At 53.5% G+C, this 22,500-nt stretch overlaps 1 protein-coding gene and 1 pseudogene across 1 annotated transcript; one reads left to right on the forward strand and one right to left on the reverse strand.

The window, feature by feature from the left end:
- Window positions 1-684: 684 nt before the first annotated feature.
- CCNE1 (cyclin E1) lies at window positions 685-11,986 on the reverse strand. The gene is made up of 12 exons (XM_012647022.1): window positions 11,961-11,986; window positions 11,448-11,499; window positions 11,262-11,349; window positions 10,982-11,050; window positions 7,169-7,314; window positions 6,911-7,046; window positions 3,066-3,212; window positions 2,410-2,505; window positions 2,099-2,233; window positions 1,882-1,993; window positions 1,627-1,784; window positions 685-1,325 (listed from the first exon to the last, which is right to left on the reverse strand). The coding sequence occupies exons 2-12, from the start codon at window positions 11,468-11,470 to the stop codon at window positions 1,203-1,205; spliced, it is 1,233 nt and encodes a 410-aa protein (XP_012502476.1). The 5' UTR covers window positions 11,471-11,499; window positions 11,961-11,986; the 3' UTR covers window positions 685-1,202.
- LOC105812533 lies at window positions 6,035-6,355 on the forward strand (annotated as a pseudogene).
- Window positions 11,987-22,500: the final 10,514 nt, after the last annotated feature.

A 22,500-nucleotide genomic window follows, 5' to 3' on the forward strand; every position in this document is an offset into this window, starting at 1 on the left:
GTGGTATTTATTCGTTCATTCACCCTCCCTGGTGTGCGCCCCACACACGCCGAAGCATCGGTAGAAAGACAAACGTCAGACTCCGCAGTACCAACGCTCAACAGAACGTGACGCGCGCCGTGCGCATCAGGCCTTCGAGTGGACGGTGACCATCGGCAAAGGCACTTGGTGATTCCATCAATGGTCAGGGAACAGACTGGGTAATGACATCATGCCCTTGAGCTACATAGAATTTTACTTTGCATTTTCTTCTTAAAAGCATAGTTTTAGGCTACCATGTTAACGAGTTCTCCAAACAAAAATTCATTTATTCTTTAAGATTTGGCTAAGGGTGAAAAGAATATTAAATAACACTAATTATAGATTCTTTATGACCTTTGACAGTCCTCGGGAAGAAATTATATGTAAGTGTCCTCTCAGACGTGGCAGTGATCTCACTACTGCCATCAACGGCCACGCAGGCAGGGTGTCGTGGGAGGACTGCCAATCAAATCCCCATTGCCGGTTCCGGGGGCCTTGGAGGCACACAAGCTCACTTCAGAAGTTTTCTTTTAAATGTATTTGCCTGAAAAGACTTGAGCGTCAAGAAGCATGAAGTCAAAACAGAGAACTTGACACAGCCACCCTGAAGGCTGACTTCTAACTTAAGTTACCAGGCATAGCTCGTAAAACCAGCTGTCTCACAGACAGTATTATCTTTATTAAAAACGGACAGACATAGCAGCACTTACGACAGTTCATAAAAGGCGTTGTACGTTGTCACTGATAGTGTGGCGAGGGCAGGCCCCGCGGGCTGGCGGTGGGCTCTGCACCATGATGCTCACCACCACCTGTTTCACTTAGCACCACGCGAGCCAGAACACCTGAGGGAGAGCAGCGGCGCGCTCCTCACTTCAAGCCTTTGTTGTTTGTGTGAACAGTCAATCAAGTCAAGTATCACCCTCCTTAGCAGCATCTGGAGCACTCATTGGTGTTCTGGAGGTGGCTGGTGTACTTGACCCACTTATTAAAAAATCTAAGCATTCAATAAAAAACACTTCTCCCTGTCCAATGCCATCCACAGAAATACTTCTGCTGGGGAAGAGATGCGCTCTTCCACTTAAACACCTGTAAAAGCTAACGCACGCCTCCGCTGCAGCGGACGAGGAGAACTCGGAGCAGGCACTTGTGCGCGACTGTCTTTGGTGGAGGACGCTGGTGTGTCACGCGGTCCCCTGCCCACCGCTCTGCTTCTCACTGCTGGGTGGGGGGGTGAGGACCCCGGTGGGGAGAGGAGAAATCCTGTTCTGTTCGGACAATATGGCTTTCTTTGCTTGGGCTTTGTCCTGTTGGTGAGAACAAAGGGGGAATGTCAAAGCGGAGAACTATCCTTGGGCTTCACCTACCGCATGCTTTTTCTGTGGAGGCGAGAGGACGAAGGTAGCAAAGAACGACCTAAAAGTCTCTGGTCCACATGACACCGAGACACAGTATCTACTGACCAGAATTTTCCTTTTTCCAGGAATTAAAAGAATTGGAATTTTTCTAGGAAATCTGGAGCCTGCCTGAAGGAAAGTGAATAGGCTCCTCCAGCAGTTTTGAGGCCCCCTCTGGGCAGGAGGGACTGGCAGCGGGAGTGGCACTGACCAGCAAGTCCAAGCTGTCCCTGTGGGTCTGGATGTTGTGGGCGTCGTCAGCAGGAACCCCCCTGAAGTGCTTCAGTTTTGAGCTCCCCGTCTCCCTTATGACCATGGCAAACGGGACCATCCACTTGACACAGCTCTCTATGTCGCACCACTGATACCCTGCGACGACGGAAGGACACGTGGCTCGGTCTGAGGCCGGTGATTTGTCTGTGAGTGTCACACACCCTGTCTGTGCACTCGCTGGAAAGCCACGTACCTGAAACCTTCTGCATCAGTTCAGAGGAAGAGAAGTGATACAAGGCGGAAGCAGCAAGCACACCGCAAGAAAACTCTAAGCAGTCGACATCCAGGACGCAGAGATCCAAAAGCTACGGAGCAGAACAGAGACTGAGACTGACGCCAACATGTGCCCTCCACGTCCCCACTCCAGCTGCGGGGCGGGGCGGGCAGACCCCCAGGGATCGAGCGCTCACCTCTGCGATCTGCACGAAGATCTGCTGGGGATACTGCGGCAGCAGCACTTCATGCACGTCACTCAGATACGCGACCTGCATGTACACGTTCAGCCAGGACACGATGGTCAGCGGACTTAAACGCCACTTAAGAGCCTAAAGGGGAACAGAGAAAAGAGACCAATGCCCGAGGAAGTAAGTTCAAACGCAGCCACGTTCCAGGCCACAATGTGTCCAGCCGCAGAGCACCTATTAGAAGCGCTCATACTTCATGTGGAAAAGATGTTATGTGTGCATTTAAAAAATGACTGAAAAACTAATTTGTGACCTACCTTCATGATCATTAATTCCATGGTGAGAATTTCATCTCCTGAACAAGCCCCATCTGTAACATAAGCAAACTGGTGCAACTTGGGAGGATAGATTTCCTAGAAGGAAATAAAAGGAAGATACTACTAGCACAAAGCCAATTTCTAATGGTTCACTGTACAATATACATCCAAAACTATTCTTTTTAGCACGCTGGCATGGAAGGAGAGGGGCACACTGATGGGATTAATACAGGAGTCACTCCAATGGTTGCAGACGTGTTAGCTGCAAGAGAAATGAAACCCCTAGCCCTACTAAATAAATGCATGGATAGAACTTTTACACGTTGTGAGCACTTTCGAAATTTTCATCTTTTCAGTACCTTTAACAACGTGTTTGAAAGTTGGGCCCATACACCCTTCTATAATCACACCAAATTCTTAATCTTCTGAGTTCAAAGTTCAATGTAACTACATTAACCTACATGTTCTACACACTCACAACTCCTCTCTCTTCCTGGTCAGTTTCCAGCCTTTTGTGCACGTCTTAGCTTCAGAAGGCCTCAGATTAGAAAACTGTAGGATATGCATTACAGACAATCGGTTGACCTCCGCCGCTAATCTCAGTGGAGCTCAAGAAACACCACACATTGTACAACAAGTATTTGAAAATTATTTACCTCAAGTTTGGCAGCAATAAATAAAGATGAAATCCCAATAAGCTGTAAAAGTGTTTTTACAACGTTTTCTTGTGTTGCCATGTACCGATCAAAGAAATCCTGTGCCAAGTAAAATGTCTCCCTGTGAAGTTTATAGACTTCGCACACCTGAAAAAATATTTAGTAAGTTTTAGAACAGTTACTTCAGTGAAAAAAAAACTGTAAGTGCATGCACAATGAAAAACTGGCACTTAGGTATAAGGATTAAGTGCTCTGCGATCTGTAGAGTAGTAAGAACAAATGTTCCCAGGCCAGGGAAGGGAGATATGTTTACCGCCTGCTCAAAGCAGCATTTTCATTTAAAAAGAAAACCCCCAAACAAACTATCACATGAATTATGAATTTCCTCAGAGAATGCTGCTCCCCCCTTTATCAATTTCCCTGGACTTGAGGAAAGACCTAGCATTGTCACAACCAGGCCATACCAGTTAAGAGAGTTTATGAGCTGGACCACGTTTATTTAAAGATTACAACATGCCCAAAACACTGTGAATCACATGAGACAACAGCTTTTCTTTTAAACAGAAGACCCAGAGACTTAGGTTCTGGTTTAAGCTACAACTTGGACAAACCCATTTATTCAGATATCTCAAACTAAAAAATTAGGAGGATCTGGTAAAATACTGTGTGCGTTGGGGTTGAAAAGGAGCAAGAAAATATTAGATCTCAATTCTTTACTACCACCCTATGTCTGATCATGCATGTAAACTATCACAACAACACTGCCATTCCCAAAATGGACATCTCGCGTAGGTGCACTTTATGGGGTTACTATGTATAAAAAGAGCAGAGAAACAACAGAATACTGCTAGAACGTTCTACCAATTACCAAAGACTATTTCTAAAGTCCAGGTTGAGCCAGATATAGCTATTTTTCAAAACAGACCTTCGAAGTATAATGGTATCAATTACATTAGAACTTCTCAGCCGTAACATTTTTTATAAGAATGAGCTGAAGCCTAAGAGATTAAAACGTTTTACGCCTAACACTTCAAGAAACTACCGCGGGTGGGGGGCAACTGCAAGGCCTACACTTTAAAAGCAGGCCTGCCAAAGAATTCAGTCCGGAAAATGTTGCCATCTTCAGGGACCAATGAAGAAACACAAATTAAGAATGATAAAAATTTCGTGCACACCATTTCTAATCTGCATAAACTCTTCAAGGAAAGTATCGCTAGAAAATGTCACAGATGAGGACACCAAGACGCAGAGGCAGGGTGACCTGTCTGACGAGGGCACGCTGGAGTAGGTGGCAACAGGGAATCTGACTCTAGGACTAGCACAACTGAGGCACGCGTGACCCCGGGAGTGCTGGCTTTCGCCAGGGGCGTGTTCGTTTCTAGCAAACACAGCACCCCCCACCTGCCGTTTAGTTTCCGAGGTTTCAGTCACCTGCAGTCTCAACGTATTAAACGCAAACTGCAGAAACAAAAAATGGAAAAGTTTTAAATCGTGTGGCATTCTGGCCCGTCCTGCTCCCACCTGCCTGGAACCTGAATCCTCCCTTTGTCCAGCGTATGAGCCTGGGGTACCTGGGCCTTGGACCAGTACCGGTCAGTGGCCTGTTAGGAACTAGGCCACACAGCAGGAGGTGGACGGCGGGCAAGAGAAGCTCCCTCTGTATTTACAGCCCATGGCTCACGTCACCGCAGAAGCTCCACCTCCCGCCAGATCAGCCGCGGCATCGGATCTCACAGGAGCACGAACCCTGCTGTAAACCGCACGTTCTAGGGATCCGGCTGCCTCCTTCTGAGAGTCTGATGCCTGGTGATCCGAGGGTGGAGCTGAGGCGGTGATGCCAGCACTGGGGAGCGGCTGCAAATACAGATTATCGCTAGCAGAGAGGTCTGACTGCACAATAAATGCAATGCCCTTGAATCATTCCGAAACCATCCACCCCCACCCCATCTCTGAGGAAAAATTGTCTTCCACGAAACCGATCCCCGTGCCAAAAAGGTCGGCGACTGCTGGTATAAGCTATCTGACCCTTCGTCATTTAGCAGCTATCTTGGTCATCAGATGGATTGTTGCGGTATTGCAGGATTTGTGTTTGAATGACACTTATTTTACTGAGTAATGGCCCCAAAGCACAAGAGTTGTGACTCCGGCAATTCTGACACACCAAAGAGAAGCCATAAAGTGCTTTCTGTAAGTAAAACCGTCAAAGTATAGGAAAAAACACAGTATGTACAGGGTTTGGTACTATCTGTGGCTTCGGACATCCACTGGGATCTTGGATGTATCCCCCGAGAATAAGGGGGACCCGCCATAGTTGGACACTCAGCTTCTACATGTGGTTTTTTATAAAATGGATCTGCGTGAAAAGTTCTTCCACTTCACTGAAAAAAAGACCACTTCTCACCAACCCAAGTCTTACGAGGTTGTCTAGGAAGCCAGTCCCTCAATAGAGGAACTGTAGGTCACCTGCAGTACCTCCCAGTCAGAGATATGCTGATACAATTTCACTTTTTAAGTTTAACAATCATCTATCAAAACCTTTAACACGTGCTCTTTCGATCAATTGCTACAGAAAAGTATGACAGTGTGGATCAATATATTTTGTTAGGATAACATTCTGTGAGAAAAGGAAAATGGATTCCAAGAGTTAAAAAGGAACAATGTAAGATCTGACTGTTAAAAGTAAGCTTCTTCATATATTTTTATAATTTATGATAGTGGCTATCAAATAGCTGATATTTGCATCCCAGTGGATACATATAAAAGCAATTCAATGAACAAAGCTCAAAGTTACAATTCACTAGAAAATACAACCTTTGCGACTATTTAAACTTTGATGGAAAAATTAGATGCCAATTTTAAAACCCCTAAGGGGAATAGAGATTTTAGAAGTCCTTTTAAGTTTGCTTTTCTCTTTCTGCCACCTTGGAGCCTGTGAGGCCTGCAGGGAATAGGACTTCTAAAAGGCAAATATGCCTGGAAGGTTGTGGTCCAAGGTCCATTTTTGCCGGTATACGCTGGGTCTCCAGAACCACGCAGCTTCTCTTAAAGTCGAAGGTGTTTATGCCTGAGACGAAACTGAATTCTATTTGGGCAAGAAATGTGCTTATATATACAAAGCAAAGAACAGCACTGTGACTCCTGGCGGTAAAACCAGCGTGATGTGGGGAAAGGTGACCAGGGCCCACAGAAACAGTGGCACAGTTCGTGCCAACTTCCAGGGCAACCTTCCTGCTGAGGCCACTGGAGACAGAATCTGTGTGATGGTGTACTCTCCCAAGGATTTAAACTAATGAAAAGTAAACAAATGAAAGTAAATTTGTGGGGAAAAAAACTCCTTTAAGAATGCAAGCAAAAAAGTCAAAAGATCACGGCAGGCCGGGTGTGGTGGCTCACGCCTGTAATCCTAGCACTCTGGGAGGCCGAGGCGGGAGGATTGCTTGAGCTCAGGAGTTCGAGACCAGCCTCAGGAAGAGCGAGACCCCATGTCTACTAAAAAATAAGAAAAAATGATCTGGACAACTAAAAATATATATATATAGAAAAAGCCAGGCATGGTGGCGCATGCCTGTAGTCCCAGCTACTCAGGAGGCTGGGGCCGGAGGATCGCTTGAGCCCAGGAGTTTGAGGTTGCCGTGAGCTAGGCCGACGCCACGGCACTCTAGCCTGGGCAACAGAGTGAGACTCTGTCTCAAAAAAAAAAAAAAAAAAAAATCACGGCAGTAAATATACCATAGAGCTTCAGAGATACAGACTGTATCAATAGAACAAAACACGCAGAGAGTTCATAATGCACAGGAAAATCTAGAAATGGTCAACGCTCCCAGTGATGGGGAAAACAAGCTCACCTCCATCAACCAATCCAGAAGAATTGCGCGCATTCTAGGCTGCAGAAGAGGGTGTCGCTGCATAAAGTGCTGATCTCTTAAGTACGTCTTTTCCTTGTTTAACATGATTCTCCAAACTTCCTCTCTATTTGCCCAGCTAGAAAAACAAAAACAAAAAACCCAACCCCCCCTCAGGTTGATATGAGTCCCTACTAAGGAGGGCTAAGGGGGAACGTTGGGTAAGAGAGCTGGAAGCCGCGAGGCAGGGCCAACGCTTACTTCAGTATAGGCAGCGGTGAAGCTCTGGACGGTGTGAAACTCTGAGGCTTGCATGCAGAATTCGGGTACACTGGCTCATCCTCCTCTTTGTCAGGTGTGGGGATCAAGGAGCAGGGGTTTGCACAGACTGTGTTGCTGTCCCAAGGCTGTAAATGAAAAGCACATTTAAAAATGCTTGATGTGAACCAGCTATCTTTACATTCACTGATCTGTAGATTAGCCAGAACTTCACAAAAATACATTCACACCGGAGAGTAACCTCCAGGCCTACATATTCCGGCCTCAGTTAAGACGAAGACGGCACGGACAAGGGAAAGCTGCAGCAATGACTCCAAGCTTCCATGTTACTTCTGTCACTAGCCAAGGAGTCCATGTAGGAAATATGCAAGAAAACTAGGAAATCAGTAGCATTTTATCTTCCACATCCTCATCCTCACATGAGGTGCTTTAGTGGCAAAATGGACACAAGAGAAGAAAGATAAAATGCAAACAGCTTTTGCATTTCGAAAGAAAGTACAAATCCACTTGCAGCATGGTTGACATCTGCAAGTGCTTAAAAAAAGATACACTGTGGGATTATTTAGTCACAAACCAAAGATTTGTTTTTTAACAACTAATCTACTAAAATTTCTTAAAAATAAAACATAGAATTTCTAATAAAAACATTTACACAGCGCTACACGTTCACAAGTCTAAAGGAGCAAAGATGTAAACTAGCTGCCATCTTTATTAAAGTCCCCTCAGTTTAAAACAAAAACTCATCAAATGTGACATCTTCTTTTGGTTGTAGGACCAGCCAAATACATTAAACAGTAGAGAACTTTTGTTTTCCTTTACTCAAAACAAAACAAAAAGAACTTCTGCCGAGGTAAAACCAAATCAAGCCGTCACAGGTCACACTAAGAAGTCCGTGGAAAAAGGGCCTAGATACTCCCAAAGACCTTCAAATCCTCAGAGCCTTGCACAGAGTAACACTCGACTATCTGGTAAAAGCATGAACTATCATTAAAAACCAAAAAATATGCTTTTCTTTCGAGATTTCAGATACTTACTCAATTTTCAATTATTTGGAAAAGACTAAGGTCATTGTGCCATTTGGAAAATCCTCTTTTTAAAAACTATTCTGTTCATCGTCCGACTCTAAAAAGAAAACTATTTTTGATTTTTAAAGTTATAAAATAGTGACTTGTTGAAGATATCAGGCAGGCAACAGTCCTGCTAGCATGGAAGCCCTGTGAAAGCCTGAGATCCCTGGCATGTTGTTTCTTTAAAGCAGGGAGACCACTCACGTTGACCAGAGAACAACAGACAACCGGGATGACTACAGAAGAACACGGAAACGCGGGCTCTGAGTGCTGCCTGGAAGACGTGGCACGTGGTGGCTACCGCAGAGCACTGGCCACCTTTGGAGGAAGCCCAAGCCCTTCCAGTGAGCAAGAAGAGCAAAGCCAGACAAAGCTCTTCTCTACCAGATGTACAAAGAATCGGGCATGCAAATTATCCATGACACTTCTGTCAACAGCTGTGCGAGGAAGGCAACTTCCTTTCGGTTCTAGTATCATGAGCTGGTAGCATTTTCTTGACTCAAAAAGGGTCATATTACAACTGCTCTGAGTTGCTCTTCATTCAGGAAGAATGAATTCTGGTTTTGAAGGCACAAAGCGGGAGCTACCCTGTACGGCCAGGTGGCTGGCACCTGTGAGAGCAGGCCTTTGGAGATACACTGCTTGGCGGCAGTTCCAAGTCAGCATTGCATAGACAAAGTAGGTTGAACCACAAGTAGACTAATGGTTTCCAAAGTTGGTCTTTTTAGGAACCAGTGGATGAGGCAGATAATTAGGTCTATGTTCCTTAACTTGAGTGTATACCAAGCTTCAGAGGAATCACGGTCAGTCTGACTTTTCTGAGAAGTAACTAATAATAGTCTAGGATTCTGCTTCCACAGAAAGGTCGGGTTTCATGCAAAATAAACTAAACAAAAAAATGGAAATGTTTAATAGATTTTGGATAGAACGGTATTCTTTTCATTAAGAACGGCCCAAGATAAGAACCATCAAAGGTTCCATGTGGTCTTAATGAAGCAGTTACGTGGAGTGTTGGCGTGATGGCTCCACGGAGCAAGCTCAGGTGCTGTACTGGGCTGAACCATGACAGCTCCAGAGAAAAATTCTACGTGTTAATAGGCAAAAAGGTTCTGTTGTAACCGCAAGTTCTAGCTTCGTGAATCTTCATGGAGAAATAATAGACACTGCTTCATAAATAAATGGACAATTTTTTTAAGCTATCTACTCTACAAAATGTACAAAAACCCATTGCTGTTAATCTCCGGACAACCATGAAAATGCCTCCCAGCGGGAAATGCGATGGCTGTTCACGTATCACAGCCGTCGACTCTCCACGGTCCAGCCGCAGGCATGCGGCTCTGCTCGGGTTGTCCCGGAGAACAGGACTACTCTGAAGCTCTGAAGAAGTCAGTGTGGATGGCTCTGCTCTGTCTTCAGCTGGAAATTTCATTTCTATTCAAAACACAGCTGGGAAAATAATCGTGAATTTCACAAAGTAGGGACTCATTTGATAATGCCCACAAAATCAACTTACTTGATTTACAGGTTCTAAGGGGAGAAAAAGGAGAAGAGCGAGCTTGGGGTGTGCCATCTCACTTCCTTTCCTAAAGTGAAATATTTCTTCTAACGGAGAAGGAAACCATCGATTCCTTGTTCAATATTCAGGGAATCCTCCCCCAAAGTGCTTATTACTAGGGTTCTACGTGCAGTGAAACGCTACTGCAAGCAACCAGGCCATTATTTTGAACACTCTGAAGCCCTTCCCTCTCCCAGACCAGCTCCCCGGCTGGTGCTCACTGCTCTGCTGAGTGATGTGCCATCTGCCGCTAATCTAGCTGCGCCCACTGCACGCTGGCTGATCACTATTACTGCTCAGCTTTATCTGCGACAGACTCAGAAGGCCTGGCCAGCCCGTGTGCAGATAGGCTGCTTCCCCTGCTAGAGCCAAAGCTGCAGTCTCTAGCTATTTCTGGAGGTAAAGAGATAATACGAGCTTTTTCTGCAAGGAACTTCTGATATCATAATGATTATCACACTGCACGCAGGAAATTTGGCAGGAACTCCATAAAGATGGGCAAGAGAAATGGAGCAGCCAATAAAAAAGTGTTGAGACACACAAACCAGTAAACAGAATGTTCCACTGATACCCGTACCGAGGCCAGGTCTAGCCCCGGACGGCGGTGTTCAATGTGGGTAATTGCTGGATGGGCTGGAAGAACTTCCAAGGCCAGACAGGGGGAAAAGTTTGAACCCCGACCTAAAGAGGATGGGAGAAAGTCCTTAAAACACCATGACAAAAAAAAAAAAAAAAATCAATGTAGATGGGGGAGAAGCTGTTGCTCGTAAACACACAGCAACCTCCCCAGTTCTCCGGCCTCAGAGAGGAGGTTGTGGGCCCGACTGTCCCCGGTTTGCAAGGACTCTGGGTTAACTCCGGGTTAACGTTCTTCTTCTCCCAGTTTCCTCGTGGGCACAAGGACAGGACCGAGTCATCTGATGTCCACGCTGGTCCTTCCGGGTGGCATCTGCACCTATCTGTAACCTCAGACGGTGCCAGCCAGGAACGAGTCCTTCCTGGAGTCCCAGGGTGGCCGGAGGCCAGCGCCCTCTGAAAGCGCGCTCGGCCACATGGACCGCGGCTGCAGACGGACGGACGGACCCACCAGTGTCCTGAGCAGGGGACGAGAGAGCAGAGCCCCAGTGCGACCCGCGGGGACGGGCCACCCTCCACCAGGCCCAATGCACCCACCTGACCGCCGCACTGGCCTCGCGCAGTCCTGTCAATTTTGGCAATTTCCTCATCTGGATCCTGCAAAAACTAACCCCAGACGACCCCCGAACACACCGAACAGCCCCAAGACAACAACAGAGAGAAGAAAAAGAAAGTTAGTCGATCAGATCATGAGCGCCGCGACTGCCCAGGGGACCCGGGCACCGACCCCCTGGCGACAAATGGGCGGGCAGGGCCGGTCCGGCACCCAGGTAAGATGGGGTGCGGGGTCCTCCCGACCTGCCCCCTTTGTACTCACAACGGCCACATTTGCCTTCCTCTTCCTGGAGCGAACGGAGAAATCCGTGCCGCCTTCCTCCTTCATGCTGCCCCGCTCCTTCGCATCCCTGCAAGCCCGGGGGGCACAGAGGCGCGGGGCGTTCACCCCGATCTCGGCCCGCCCCTCCCCCACCGCCGCGCTCCCCCGTCCCCGCGGGCCGCTCACCTCTCCCTCCTCTCCCGCGGCATGGCGCAGGGCTCCGGCTCCTCGCTCGGGCCTGCGGGCACGAAGCGGGCAGCGTGGCGAGGCCGCCGCGGGGACGGGGACCGCCGGCCCACCGCACCCCTCCCCTCCCCCCAGCCCGCGCGGGCGGCGGCGGCGGCGGCGGCGGCGGCGGCCGCGGGAGCCTCTCGGGCCGGCCGGGAAAATGGCCGATGGGCCCGGGTGGCCTGTCACCCGCGGCGCCGCCTGCGGCCAGCGACCCGGTCCGAACCCGGGGTGGGGGGCCAGAAGCCCCCCGAAACTCGCGTGGGCCCATCGGCTCCCTCGGGGCCGGGGCTGCCTCAGTCTCCCCGTCAGCACCTCCCCCGGGCCGTCCGCGAGCCGCCCTGCCCGGGGCACCCGCACTGACGCCTCGGGACCCGCGACCCGGCGACCCGGCCTCACCCCACCCCCACCCCGGCCCGGCCCGGCCCGGGAGCGCCGAGTCCTGGCCCGCGGCCCGCGGCAGGGCCCTACCCGAGGCCGTCTCCGCGGCAAGCAGGCGGCCGGGGCGGGCGGGCGGGCGGGCGGCGGCGAGACGCTGAGGCGGCGGCAGGCCGAGCGCGCGGTGGCGGGATCCGCGCCTGCCCCCTACACCGCGCTGGCGGCCGAGCCGGCTGCTCCTGCGCCCGGCTGAGAGCGGGACATTTAAAATCCCTGCGCGCGGAACCGGCCCCGGCCCGCCCTCGCGCCTCCGCCGCCCCGCCCCGCCGGGTGCCGAGCCCCTCAGCGGTCGCCCCGGGCCGGGACCGCCCGCCTCCGCCTCAGGACCGCCCGCCTCAGCGCGCGCCGGCCCGGCGCTCGGGCTGCTGGGGGCGGGGCCGGTTCGGGGCGGGGCCTCCGGGGGGCGGGGCCTGGCTGCGGAGCGCGCCGGGCGGCTGGGGACGAGGCCAGCCCCGGGGCGGGGCCTCCGGGGGGCGGGGCCTGGCTGCGGAGCGCGCCGGGCGGCTGGGGACGAGGCCAGCCCCGGGGCGGGGCCTCCAGGGGGCGGGGCCGAGCTGCGGAGCGCGCGGGGCCGCGGGGCGGGGCTCGCTGACAGGGCCTGCGCGACGGCGGACGGCGGACGGGACGCGGGACGTGGTAGGCGGGACCACGCGGCCGTGGCGGGGCCTGCGCGGGGCGGGACGCGGGGGAGCCGGCCGGTCGGGGCGTCGGGGGCGGAGCCGGGCGGCGCGGGAGAGGCAGAAGCCGCGTGGCCGGCCTGGGCCGCATGTAAACACGGCGGGCGGCGAGGGTGCGGGCCCGGCGGGGCCTGGCGGGCGGACGCGTGAGGAGCTGCGGTGCGTGCGTCTCTCGGCGCGGCCCCCGCCCCGGGACGGCGTCCGGCCCGAGCCCGGGCGGGCTGTCCCCAAGGTCACGGCGCCCGGTGCGTGGCCTGGAGCCGGGGCTTAGGCCGCGGGTGAGGCCTGTGGCCGGCGCGGCTCCTGCTGCGCGTGCGTGGTCGGTGCGTCGGGTCGCCGGGCTGATCCCTGAGCACCTTCCGCGCCCTCTGCGCACGGCCCCTCACCTGCAGCCCCGTCGTGACCCCGGGTTCCCGCGCGGCCGTCTCCAGCTTCAGCCTGCCGGTTGCCAGCCTCGGGGGGGCAGGTCCGCGCTCCCCCTCCTGGCCTTGGCCTTCAAGGCTTCCGTGCACGCCCCCACCCCCCAGGACCTCCCCTCGCAGCAGCTTCTGTCCTTCCCACCTCGGGCCCGCTGGAGCTGCTCGTCCCTCCTGAGCACTGAGTCTCAGTGGCCACTTGCCCAACGCACACCTGTCCTGGGAGTCCCTGTCCCCGTTGCGGTTCCTTAACGTCACTTTGTTCCCTGCTTCTCAGCCCGCCCCGTCCGTCGTGTCCCCTGCTGTGTCCCTCAGCGCCTGGCACGGTGTCTGGAGGACGAGGACCCTGAGATTGTGTTTATGAACGAATGATTGGAAACATGCACGGGCCAGGCCCTTGCGGAGCTTGCAGGCTAGTGAAAGAGGCAGGTATTGAAACATCTCGCTTGAGATTACCTGCTGGGCTCAACTCCTGAGCACCGCGAGGCCCTTCGTGCTTGACAGCCTCAGTCTTGTCCCCACCAGGGACCGCCTTCTTGAGGTTAGAGCGTGCGTCTTCTCGAAGAGTGTGCCACGAGTCACCCCCAGAGGTCCCGGCTGGCCAGTGCATGACCTCCCAGGCACGCCGAGGCCAAGGGTGCTGAGCTGCAAGGATGTCTTACGTGGGCATGGAGCGGGGCTCCTGAACTCCCAATCCTGCACCCGTTAGTAATAACAGTGACAGCTGGAAGAGTGTTTCCACAATGGCAGCTTTGGGCTCAGTCTTTCACAGGGTCGTCTCACTTAAACTTCACAGTGATCGTATTCTGGCCACGATTATCCTGTTCATAAATGGCAGCTGTCTGCTTCCTAGGGCCATTGTTAGGATTAAGTGAGATAATGCAGAGGCATCGGTGTAGTGCCTGGCACATAGTAAATGCTCAATAAATGAATTATTACAACAATGATAGACAAGACAGAATTTTCCTTCGCAGTTACAGCCATGTATACTCCCACCAGCAAAAAAAGAGGGTTCCAGGTGCCCCATATCCTAGCGGACATGTTCATCAACAAGAGGATAAATAAATTTTCATCAACAATAGGATAAATAAATTCTGTTATATTTCTTGAATAGTGTACTACAGTAAAAAGATGAAGTAGTGAAATATACAGCAACATGAATAAATCTCACACATGTTGTTGAGCACAAGAAGCCAGACACACTTATTTAAAGTTTCCATGTATTCGAAGGTTAAGAAAAAGCAAAGTTATAGTGTCAGCAATTAGAAAATAATAGTTATTTTTGGGGTGAGGGGTCATGACCGGGAGGGTACCCAGAGAACCTGGGTACTAGACATGTTTTATGTCTTGATCTGAGTGGTGGTTATGTAGCTGTGTATGCACGTAAAAATTCATTGAGCTATGCACTTAACGATTTGTGTACTTTACTGAAAGTATCTTTTACTTCAATAAAAAGTAAAAGAATTATTTTCTCAAAAAAACATGCAAAAGAAAGCAAAGCAAGACACAATCCCTGCCTACTTGGAAGCTTCCGGTGTGGAAGGGAGGCAGTCGTAGAGACTGGCAGTTGCAGTGTAGCGTGATAATGGCTGGGATGGGCTGTGAATTCATGTGTGGAGGGGTGTATCCAGCCTAGCCTTGGGTGACAGGAAGGCTGCATGGAGGAAGCAGCATCTAAGCCAGGTGGATGAATAAGTCAGGCAGAGGCAGCAGAAAAGCTGTGTCTGAGACAGTGGAAACAGCCTGCCCAATCCTTGGAGTCTTCAGAAATTACTGATGTCCTCTTGTCTGGGGCGGCTCGCCTTTGGGCGTCTGGGTTCCTTTCCTTCCGTGCCTGCCTCGGGTCCAGAGTCGCCGAGCATTGGCTCAGCCTTGGGGAAGACGGGATCCCATCAGAGGTGGCGGACCAGCTGCTGTGGGAGGAGGGTAGCACCTTCCTTCTGCCTTGAGACTTTGGGAATGTCCCCAACCTCTCCGTGCCTCAGTTTCCTCATCTGTAAAGTGGGCGTGATACTAACTGTCGACACCCCAGAACGTTGCTGTGATGTATTGATACCCTTAATGCATTTACAGGAGTATCTGGCCTAGAGTAAGTGCTCAATGTGTGTTAATTATTATTATTCATAAAGAAGTTTGCGGGGTGTTTGCTTAGCTTCATACAAGGTCCAGGCCCTGATGGTGGAGTGCAAGGACAGGGGCCAGGATATAAAGGTTAAGGAACAGTGAGAGCAAGAGCATTGCAGCGGGGAAGCCTTTCCCAGAATGGATTCCTTCACATGGGATCCTGGACAGCCTCAGGGCCAGGGAAGCTGCCTGCTGATGGTGCAGGCTCACCAGCGGGCCTGTGTGTGCTTCCTGGGCAACTGGTGCATAACTTTTACCGGCTCCCTGCTGCCGGAGGAGGTTGATCAGGGAAGGTGTGGGCAGTGGCTGAGAGCGGAGCTGGCTGAGGCTTTGCTGTCGGGCCCACCTGGACAACCGTGGCTGCCCAGAGGAGCGAGTGGGGGAGCCACATGGGAATACAAGAGCGGGGGCCAAGCGGGCCGTGCCAGGGTGAGCTTTGAGCTGGGGGACAGGCAGGATGAGCGGGACCGGGCTGCCACATTGAGCGACTGCAGCCCAGCACCAGGGAGTCCAGGTGAGGGGAAGCCCCCGAGGCTCGGCTCCTGTCTTCCCGCAGCCGGGAAATCCGCACAGGCCCGCCAGGCCAGCCAGAGTCACGGCCCGATCCGTGCTCCCCACGGCTCGGTCACTGCTCAGACTGAGCTCACGCTGCTGCGTCCCCACCCCGAGGTGGGAGGCCAGCAAACCAACAGGCAGTCCTAGCCCTAGCCTAACCCCTCGTGCACTGGGGAGCACGTTCCGTCCGCACCTCTGTAGACAGAAGGCTGTGATCAGTTGAAAGTTCCAGGGGAAATTAAACTGGCCTTTCAACTTAGCATGTGCTACAGCAATGATGGCAGCTGTCATTCACGGCTCCCGTGCTCAGCTCGGGCTTGCAAGGAGCGGAGACCAACGTGAAGGCCCTTCCAGGAGCGGGAGTGTGTGATGAGGTCGGAGGGAAGTGGGGGGTGAGCGGGCAGAAATGCAGCAACAGGCAACCCCCAGCGTGGGCTGAGACACAGAGCGCTTTGTTCGGGGTCTGACCACCACAGCCCCAGCTTTACTCTAAATCTCCTCGTTTTGGGTTTTCTGAAGACAGGCACAGCTGCGAGACAGAGCAGGGCTTGGCCCGAGAAGGCCCCAGCCTCTCCCTTCTGGTCGGGGACCAAAGTTCTCCAAGCTCCTCTCTCTGCCCTGTAGTGGGGAGGAGGCTTGGCCAATCAGAGCGCCACGTTCCTGGCCGTGTGATTGGTTCAGGCACAGGCATGTGGCCCAAGCTGGGCCAATGACCATCCTCAGGAGTTGCTAAGCTGCCTGGAAGTGGGCCTGGAGCCAAGGCCATGGTGCCACACAAGTTGTTGACCTTGGGAGGGAAGTCCTTCCTGGGGAGCAGAGCCAGAGGGGATGGAGGCAGGTGTCTCATCTGTTGAGGCCCTGGAGCCAATCAAACCCAAGACTGGTTTACCAGAAACCTTCCAGATACTAGAGCCAATTAATTATCGTCCTGTGTTTATGTAGCCAGTTAGGATTGTGTTGCCTTGACTGCAGCCCAGAGAGTCACGGTGTCACAAGTGCGTCAAAGGGTGAGGAACTGTCAGGCTTCCTCTGGCGCAGCACAGGCCTGTTTGTGCCCGCCGGCGAGCCTCCTGGTGTTGCCCAGATCCACGTGGGCCTTCTCCGTAAGGTCCCTAAATCCACGGGCACACGGTTCTGGGCGTGCCAGGCCTGGGCATGGGGGTGGGCATTAGGGTCTTTGTCTCAGTTCCCTGGCAACGTCCCTCAGTCACACAGGAATTCTCTTATGAACCAGGCTGGCAGCCTCGGGGGTCCTCGTGGGCCTGCCCAGGGTTGGGCACGAGTGGGGTGGCTGGGCGTGGCCCTGCCCTCCAAGGAGCTCCAGTGAGCACCTCACACACTCGCTCACCAGCTAAGCAGGACTCACGCAGAGCACTCACCCTGGACGGAGGTCGCGAACTGATGCCGGCGGCCCACGGAGTATGAGCAAAAATTTGCATTCCTGTGTATGCGAGGGTGTCCGGCTCACGCAACAGCAGGACGATCCGGCAAAGCTGAGCCCGCATTTGTGCAGAGCAGTGGCAGGAGGCTGCCCTTTTTGAGTGGAGCAGCTTCCCCCTCTGTCTCTACTCCCTTAGCTATCAGCCTGGCGGTGTCGTTGTCTGACCTTGGGACCCCACCTGGGAATTCAGAGCTGACTCAGAGCCTGCATGTTAGGGTCCCAGAGGAGGGAGGGTTGGGATGAAGTAAGCCGAAGAGGAGGAGGAAGAAAGCATGGAGGAGGGGTTGGGCTGGGAGCACCCCAGGCCTAGAGGCCTGAGCGTTTCCCAGAGCCCCGCACAGGTCGGGGACGGCCAGGGTTGCGGAATGGGTAAGTGCGTGGATTCACGGGTCGGGCAGAGGCGAGAGCTGCGGAAAGCCTGTCCCAGACGGCACTGGGAAGCCAAGGAGGCGGTGTGTGGCGGCAGGGCGCGTTCTTCATTCTTTCGCTGCTGTTAGGGAGACAAAGGAGACTCCCCACTGGAGGCCAGGGCTCCCCACCGCCCACCTTCCTGCCCTCTCTTCTCCTGCGCTGAGAGCTCCTCCACCTTCAGCCTTCCACTGCAAAGTGTGCTTCCCGCTTAAATCCATTCGTTTGAAAAGGAAAACCAACTGTCCCTGCCCTAAATGGAAAACCAGCCTCGCCAGCCACAAAGGGAAGGGAAGTATCGCAATGTTTACGACTAAGGGCAGAGCGACGTGAGGCAGAGATCGCTGCCTGCCCTCGCTGTGAGCCCGAGGCCTGCTCTCTTTCTGTTTAGTGGAGACGCTCACTGTGTGAGGCCACGTACGCAAGGTCCCTGGAGCAGTGAGATTCAGAGACAGAAAGCGGGGTGGTGGCTGCCGGGGGCCAGGGCAGGGGGTGGGGAGTTGCCGTTTAGTGCTAGGGAGTTTCAGTTTTGCAAGATGAAAATAGTTCCGTGGGTGGGTGGTGGGGATGGTAGCTCAACCAAACGAGCATACTTAATGTGGCTGGATCGTACACCTGAAAATGGTTAAGATGGTAAATTCTATGTTGTGTGTATTTTACCACAGTTTTTAAAACAGGAGATGAGCAAATATTAGAGAGGTGTTCGCTCCTCGGCTTCAAACTGAGTCTCCCTGATTAAGCAGAACATTTGAATGAGAATTTAAAAGGGAACAACTCACAGCGTGATGTGACATCATCCAAAAGTAATACATAAAATTGCGTCCAGTGCCAGGGGAGGATAAATGATGGGCGGGGGTGTAGGAAGCCAGAGGAGGGACAGCCCCTCTGAAATGAGGCTCTTGCAGGGGGGCGTCCTGTCGGAGGGGCTCGGGAGGGGCCGTGGTGGGCAGCCAGGGCCCGCGGGGCCACCCCCTGTACCAAAGAGAAGTACGTGGGTCCCGGTCTGGTGCTCCTGTCTCCGCGTGACCTGGAAGTCACTTCCTCTCCGAGCACCTCGGCTGTCTCCTCTGGCCAGGAGGCTGAGGAGTGGGTAGATGCGAGGCCCAGGTGAGGTGCCGTGTGGGAGAGCACCCTGGGGGGCTCAGTGCTGGTGTCAGGGTGGAGGGTGGCTGTGTCTTCAGAGTCTGTTTCTTGGCCCCCCAGGGAGTTCCTTCCTAGGTTCACTCAGGACTTCAGCTTTTGGTGGTGGCTGGGGGGAGGGGGATCAATGAACTCAGCTCCTGAGTTTGGGGACAGCTGATCCAGTTCCCGTCTCACGTCCTTTGTGGTGCTGGACAGCAAGGACGTCGGTTATGGTGCCATGTACTGGGCCGGGCAGGTGCCTCGCACGTGGTCCACGCTCAGTAAGCGCCGCTGAATGCCACAGGGTGAACCTGGCCTAGGGGCGTGAAGTCTGAACCGAGCACCCGGCCCCCATACGCTCACCCCCGTGGAGGAGAAAAGGAGCCCGCTGGTTTCACAGAACCGCGAGAGAAACGCAGGGAGCAAAGCACCTAGCGGCAGGCGTCCCTGATGCAGCTCAGGGAGAGGCGAGGGACAGGAAGTGAAGTCACGGAGACTGTCTCTGTCAGGGTCACTGCCATGGTCTGAATGTTTGTGTCGCTCCCAAAATGCGTGTGTTTGAAATCTGAATCCCCAGTGTGGTGGTGTGAGGAGGTGAGGCCTTTGGGAGGTAGTTCGTGCCCTTGTAAAAGAGGCCCAAGCGAGGTACCTCGGCCCTGCTGCCACGCGAGGATACGGGGAGAGGGAGGCCGCCTGTGAACCAGGAAGTGGCCCCACCAGACCCCAAATCTGCCGGTACCTCCACCTTGGACTCCCCAGCCTCCAGAACGGGGAGACATGAACTTCCGACGTGTGTGAGCCACCCAGCCCGTGGCACTTTGTGACAGCAGCCCAGATGGGTGAAGGCAGCCACCATTGCCCTCCGTCTCGCCTCTGTGCCACCACGAAGGGCGCACGCCAGGACGGGTGTCACGGCCCTCTCAGGAGTGTCGGCATGGTGGCCCACGCCTTCTTCTTGAAAACACCTCTCGTCTTGGCTTCCGTGAAGACACACTTTCCTGATTTCTTCCAGTGCCCCGGCTCCTCCTCCTCTGTTTACGGGATGGAATTCCGCAGGACTCCCCCTGGAGCCTTGTTGCCCACGCTCTCCCTCCCGCAGGTCCTGCCGCGTCCCGCCCAAGCCTCCGCCCTGCCTACCTGACATCTCCACCCGCCCGTCTCCCAAGCATCTCCAGCATAAAAAATGCCCGAAGGTAAGCTCTGAGTCTCCCCACCCCGGCCTCCCTCGCTTCTGCCCGTCCCAGGAGATGGCCCCACCGTCCACACAGTCGCTCGAATCCCAAACCTTTCCTTCGCCCCTGCATTGCACCCCTCAGCAAGCTGCCTGCCCCCGGCTGTTTCCAGTCTGTTTCCGTCTCCTCTCTGCCCCAGCCTGGACTACGCCCCGTCTGCTGCCCAGACAGCCGCGCGTCTCCTGAACTGTGTCCCCACCTTTCCTGGCTCTTCCCCATCACTGTGCCTTTGTCACCGAGCAGCTAGAGTCGTCTCTTTTAGAAGGAAATCCCATCAAATCTGCCCTCCTTAAAACCATCCGACAGCTTCCCGCCGATGGCAGAATAACGTCACTTGTCTCGTCGGGGAGCACGGGCCCTGCCTGGCGGGGCACCTGCCACAGCATGTCTGGTCCTGGGTCCCTGTCCCCGTAGCTCCCGCCTGATGGGCTCACCCTCTGTGCTCTGACACAGCAGGCCTCTCGCTTCTTCGGTGTGTTTGCACCTGCTCTTCTCCGTGACTGGCTCTTTGAGCTGCCGTGGCCGCGCCCGCGCAGGCCTTTCCCGACCACGCCGAGTCACGCTGTCTCCACCTGATGGTCGTTACCTTCTCACTTCTCGCTGGTTTCCTCTTGGCATCCTGTTTTGGTTTTGTTTTCTTTTTTTTTTGAGACAGAGTCTCACTCTGTTGCCCGGGCTAGAGTGAGTGCCATGGCGTCAGCCTAGCTCACAGCAACCTCAATCTCCTGGGCTCAAGCGATCCTCCTGCCTCAGCCTCCCCAGTAGCTGGGACTACAGGCATGCGCCACCATGCCCGGCTGATTTTTTCTATATATTTTTAGTTGTCCGATTAATTTCTTTCTCTTTTTTTTAGTAGAGACGGGGTCTCGCTCTTGCTCAGGCTGGTCTCGAACTCCTGAGCTCAAACGATCCGCCCTCCTCGGCCTCCCAGAGTGGTAGGATTACAGGCGTGAGCCACCGCGCCCGGCCTTGTTTTCTTAATTATAAAAATTTTCAGGCACACGCACGAGCAGAGAGATGACAGTGTTAATACATGCAGTAAACCCTCATGTACTCATCCTACAGATTTAGCAACGAAAATTTCGTCATGTCTCCTTCGTCGAGCGGGGCCTTTTTCTCGGCTGGAGTATCCTGAGACCAATTCCAAACGTGACGTCATCTCACCTTGACGTACTGGGGCACATATCTCTGAAAAGTGTTTTCTCAACGTAACCGCAGCCCCAGCAACTCGCCCGACAAAATGAGCGGTCACCTTGGTGTTGGCCGGTGCCCGGTCCAAGGTCCCTTCCCCACTGTCTCAAACGTGCCTTTCACCGTCGGCCCCGCGCGCCCCGTCTGGTGACCGCACCCTTCGTCTTGTTCTCTCTCGGACGGCCCCTTCTTCTCCAGGTCTGCTGCAGAACCAGGTCAGTCTCTTGTGAAATCATTTCGCATTCCGCCTTTGTCTGTTTGCTCTTCCACGGAGCCATTCAACCCAGTCCCGTCTTCCCCACACCCCCTGCAGACGGAGCAAGCTCCAGGACACACACCTGCCTGTCGGTGATGCTATGTGTCCATCGGTCACTGCCTCCAGGGCCCGGGGCTTTCCGGCTGCCCCTCTCTCACGATTGGCAGTGGGGTCAGAGCTAAGATTGACCGGTGGGGTCGGGTGGAGAGCCGCAGCCTCATCCTTCCTTTGAAAAGTTCCCCATCAGCCGCTCGGCTAATACACTCATCCCGGGGTCATTGTTTCCTGAATCAGTTATCTGATTAGGGTTTGCAAAACGGTGTGCATTTTCTATTTCCTGCATTTCTTCCTAACTACGGGCACACGGGGGGATGGCGTGTGGGAGCAGCCCACCCCGACGCAGGCCACGGGGCGTGCGTGGTCTATACAGAACTTGAAAACAATCCTACAAGGGGCTGGAAGGCCTCTGCTTTTCTTCATTACCGTGCCCGCGCGATTCTAAACTATGTCAGTGATGAAACACTCCCCCCACGAGAGCAGAGAGCCCCTGCTTCCCGCCCCCCGCCTTTGTACACCACTGTTTATTCACCGGAGTCTTCTGGAAAGAAATTTTCCATATCAATCAGGGCTATTTGGTTGCTTTGAAATACAGCTCATATGGTGAAATAAACGCTTCTTTCTTTTAATTAAGCTCCATATTTTTATTCTTCACAGCACCTGAGACATTTTGTAATTGGACATTTGTTTACTTGTTTGGGGCCCTTCTCCCAGCAGAAGGAAGCTGCGCAGAGGCCCGGGGGAGGCGCTCCACACTGCAGACATTTGAGTGGAGGATGTGTGGATGGGCCGGTGGGGGCAGGCGGTGTCCTGCGGAACATTCCTGGGAGAAGCCCCAGAGGAAGGGAGGGCCGGCAGGTGTGTCTGGGACAGAGCTCGCCGTGGGGGGAGCACGAAGGCCCCCTCCCCTGCCTCCTACCCCTGCCCGGACCTCCCGGGGGGGACCCGCTCCCCGGGAGGGGCGCACAGTCCCCAGACTTGGCCCCGTTCTGAGCTCACACACGCCTCGCTCCCCTTCTCTCTCTAATTGCTCTGTTTTCCTTCCACTTCACAAGCGGGTTGGCTGGTGACACTGAAGTCTGTTTTAGATACAT

Source organism: Propithecus coquereli, unplaced genomic scaffold, assembly GCF_000956105.1.
Source record: "Propithecus coquereli isolate 6110/MARCELLA unplaced genomic scaffold, Pcoq_1.0 Scaffold254, whole genome shotgun sequence".
NCBI lineage: Eukaryota > Metazoa > Chordata > Mammalia > Primates > Indriidae > Propithecus > Propithecus coquereli.

What these genes read in the sequence shown, in the direction of transcription:
- CCNE1 (XM_012647022.1), bottom strand. Translation starts at nt 11,470, where the DNA reads ATGCCGCGGGAGAGGAGGGAGAG. An exon ending in GGAAGGCAAATGTGGCCGTT is followed by an intron (nt 11,051 to 11,261) that starts GTGAGTACAAAG and finishes GTCTGGGGTTAG; the next exon opens with TTTTTGCAGGATCCAGATGA. An exon ending in TTCTGGATTGGTTGATGGAG is followed by an intron (nt 3,213 to 6,910) that starts GTGAGCTTGTTT and finishes ATATTTTTTCAG; the next exon opens with GTGTGCGAAGTCTATAAACT.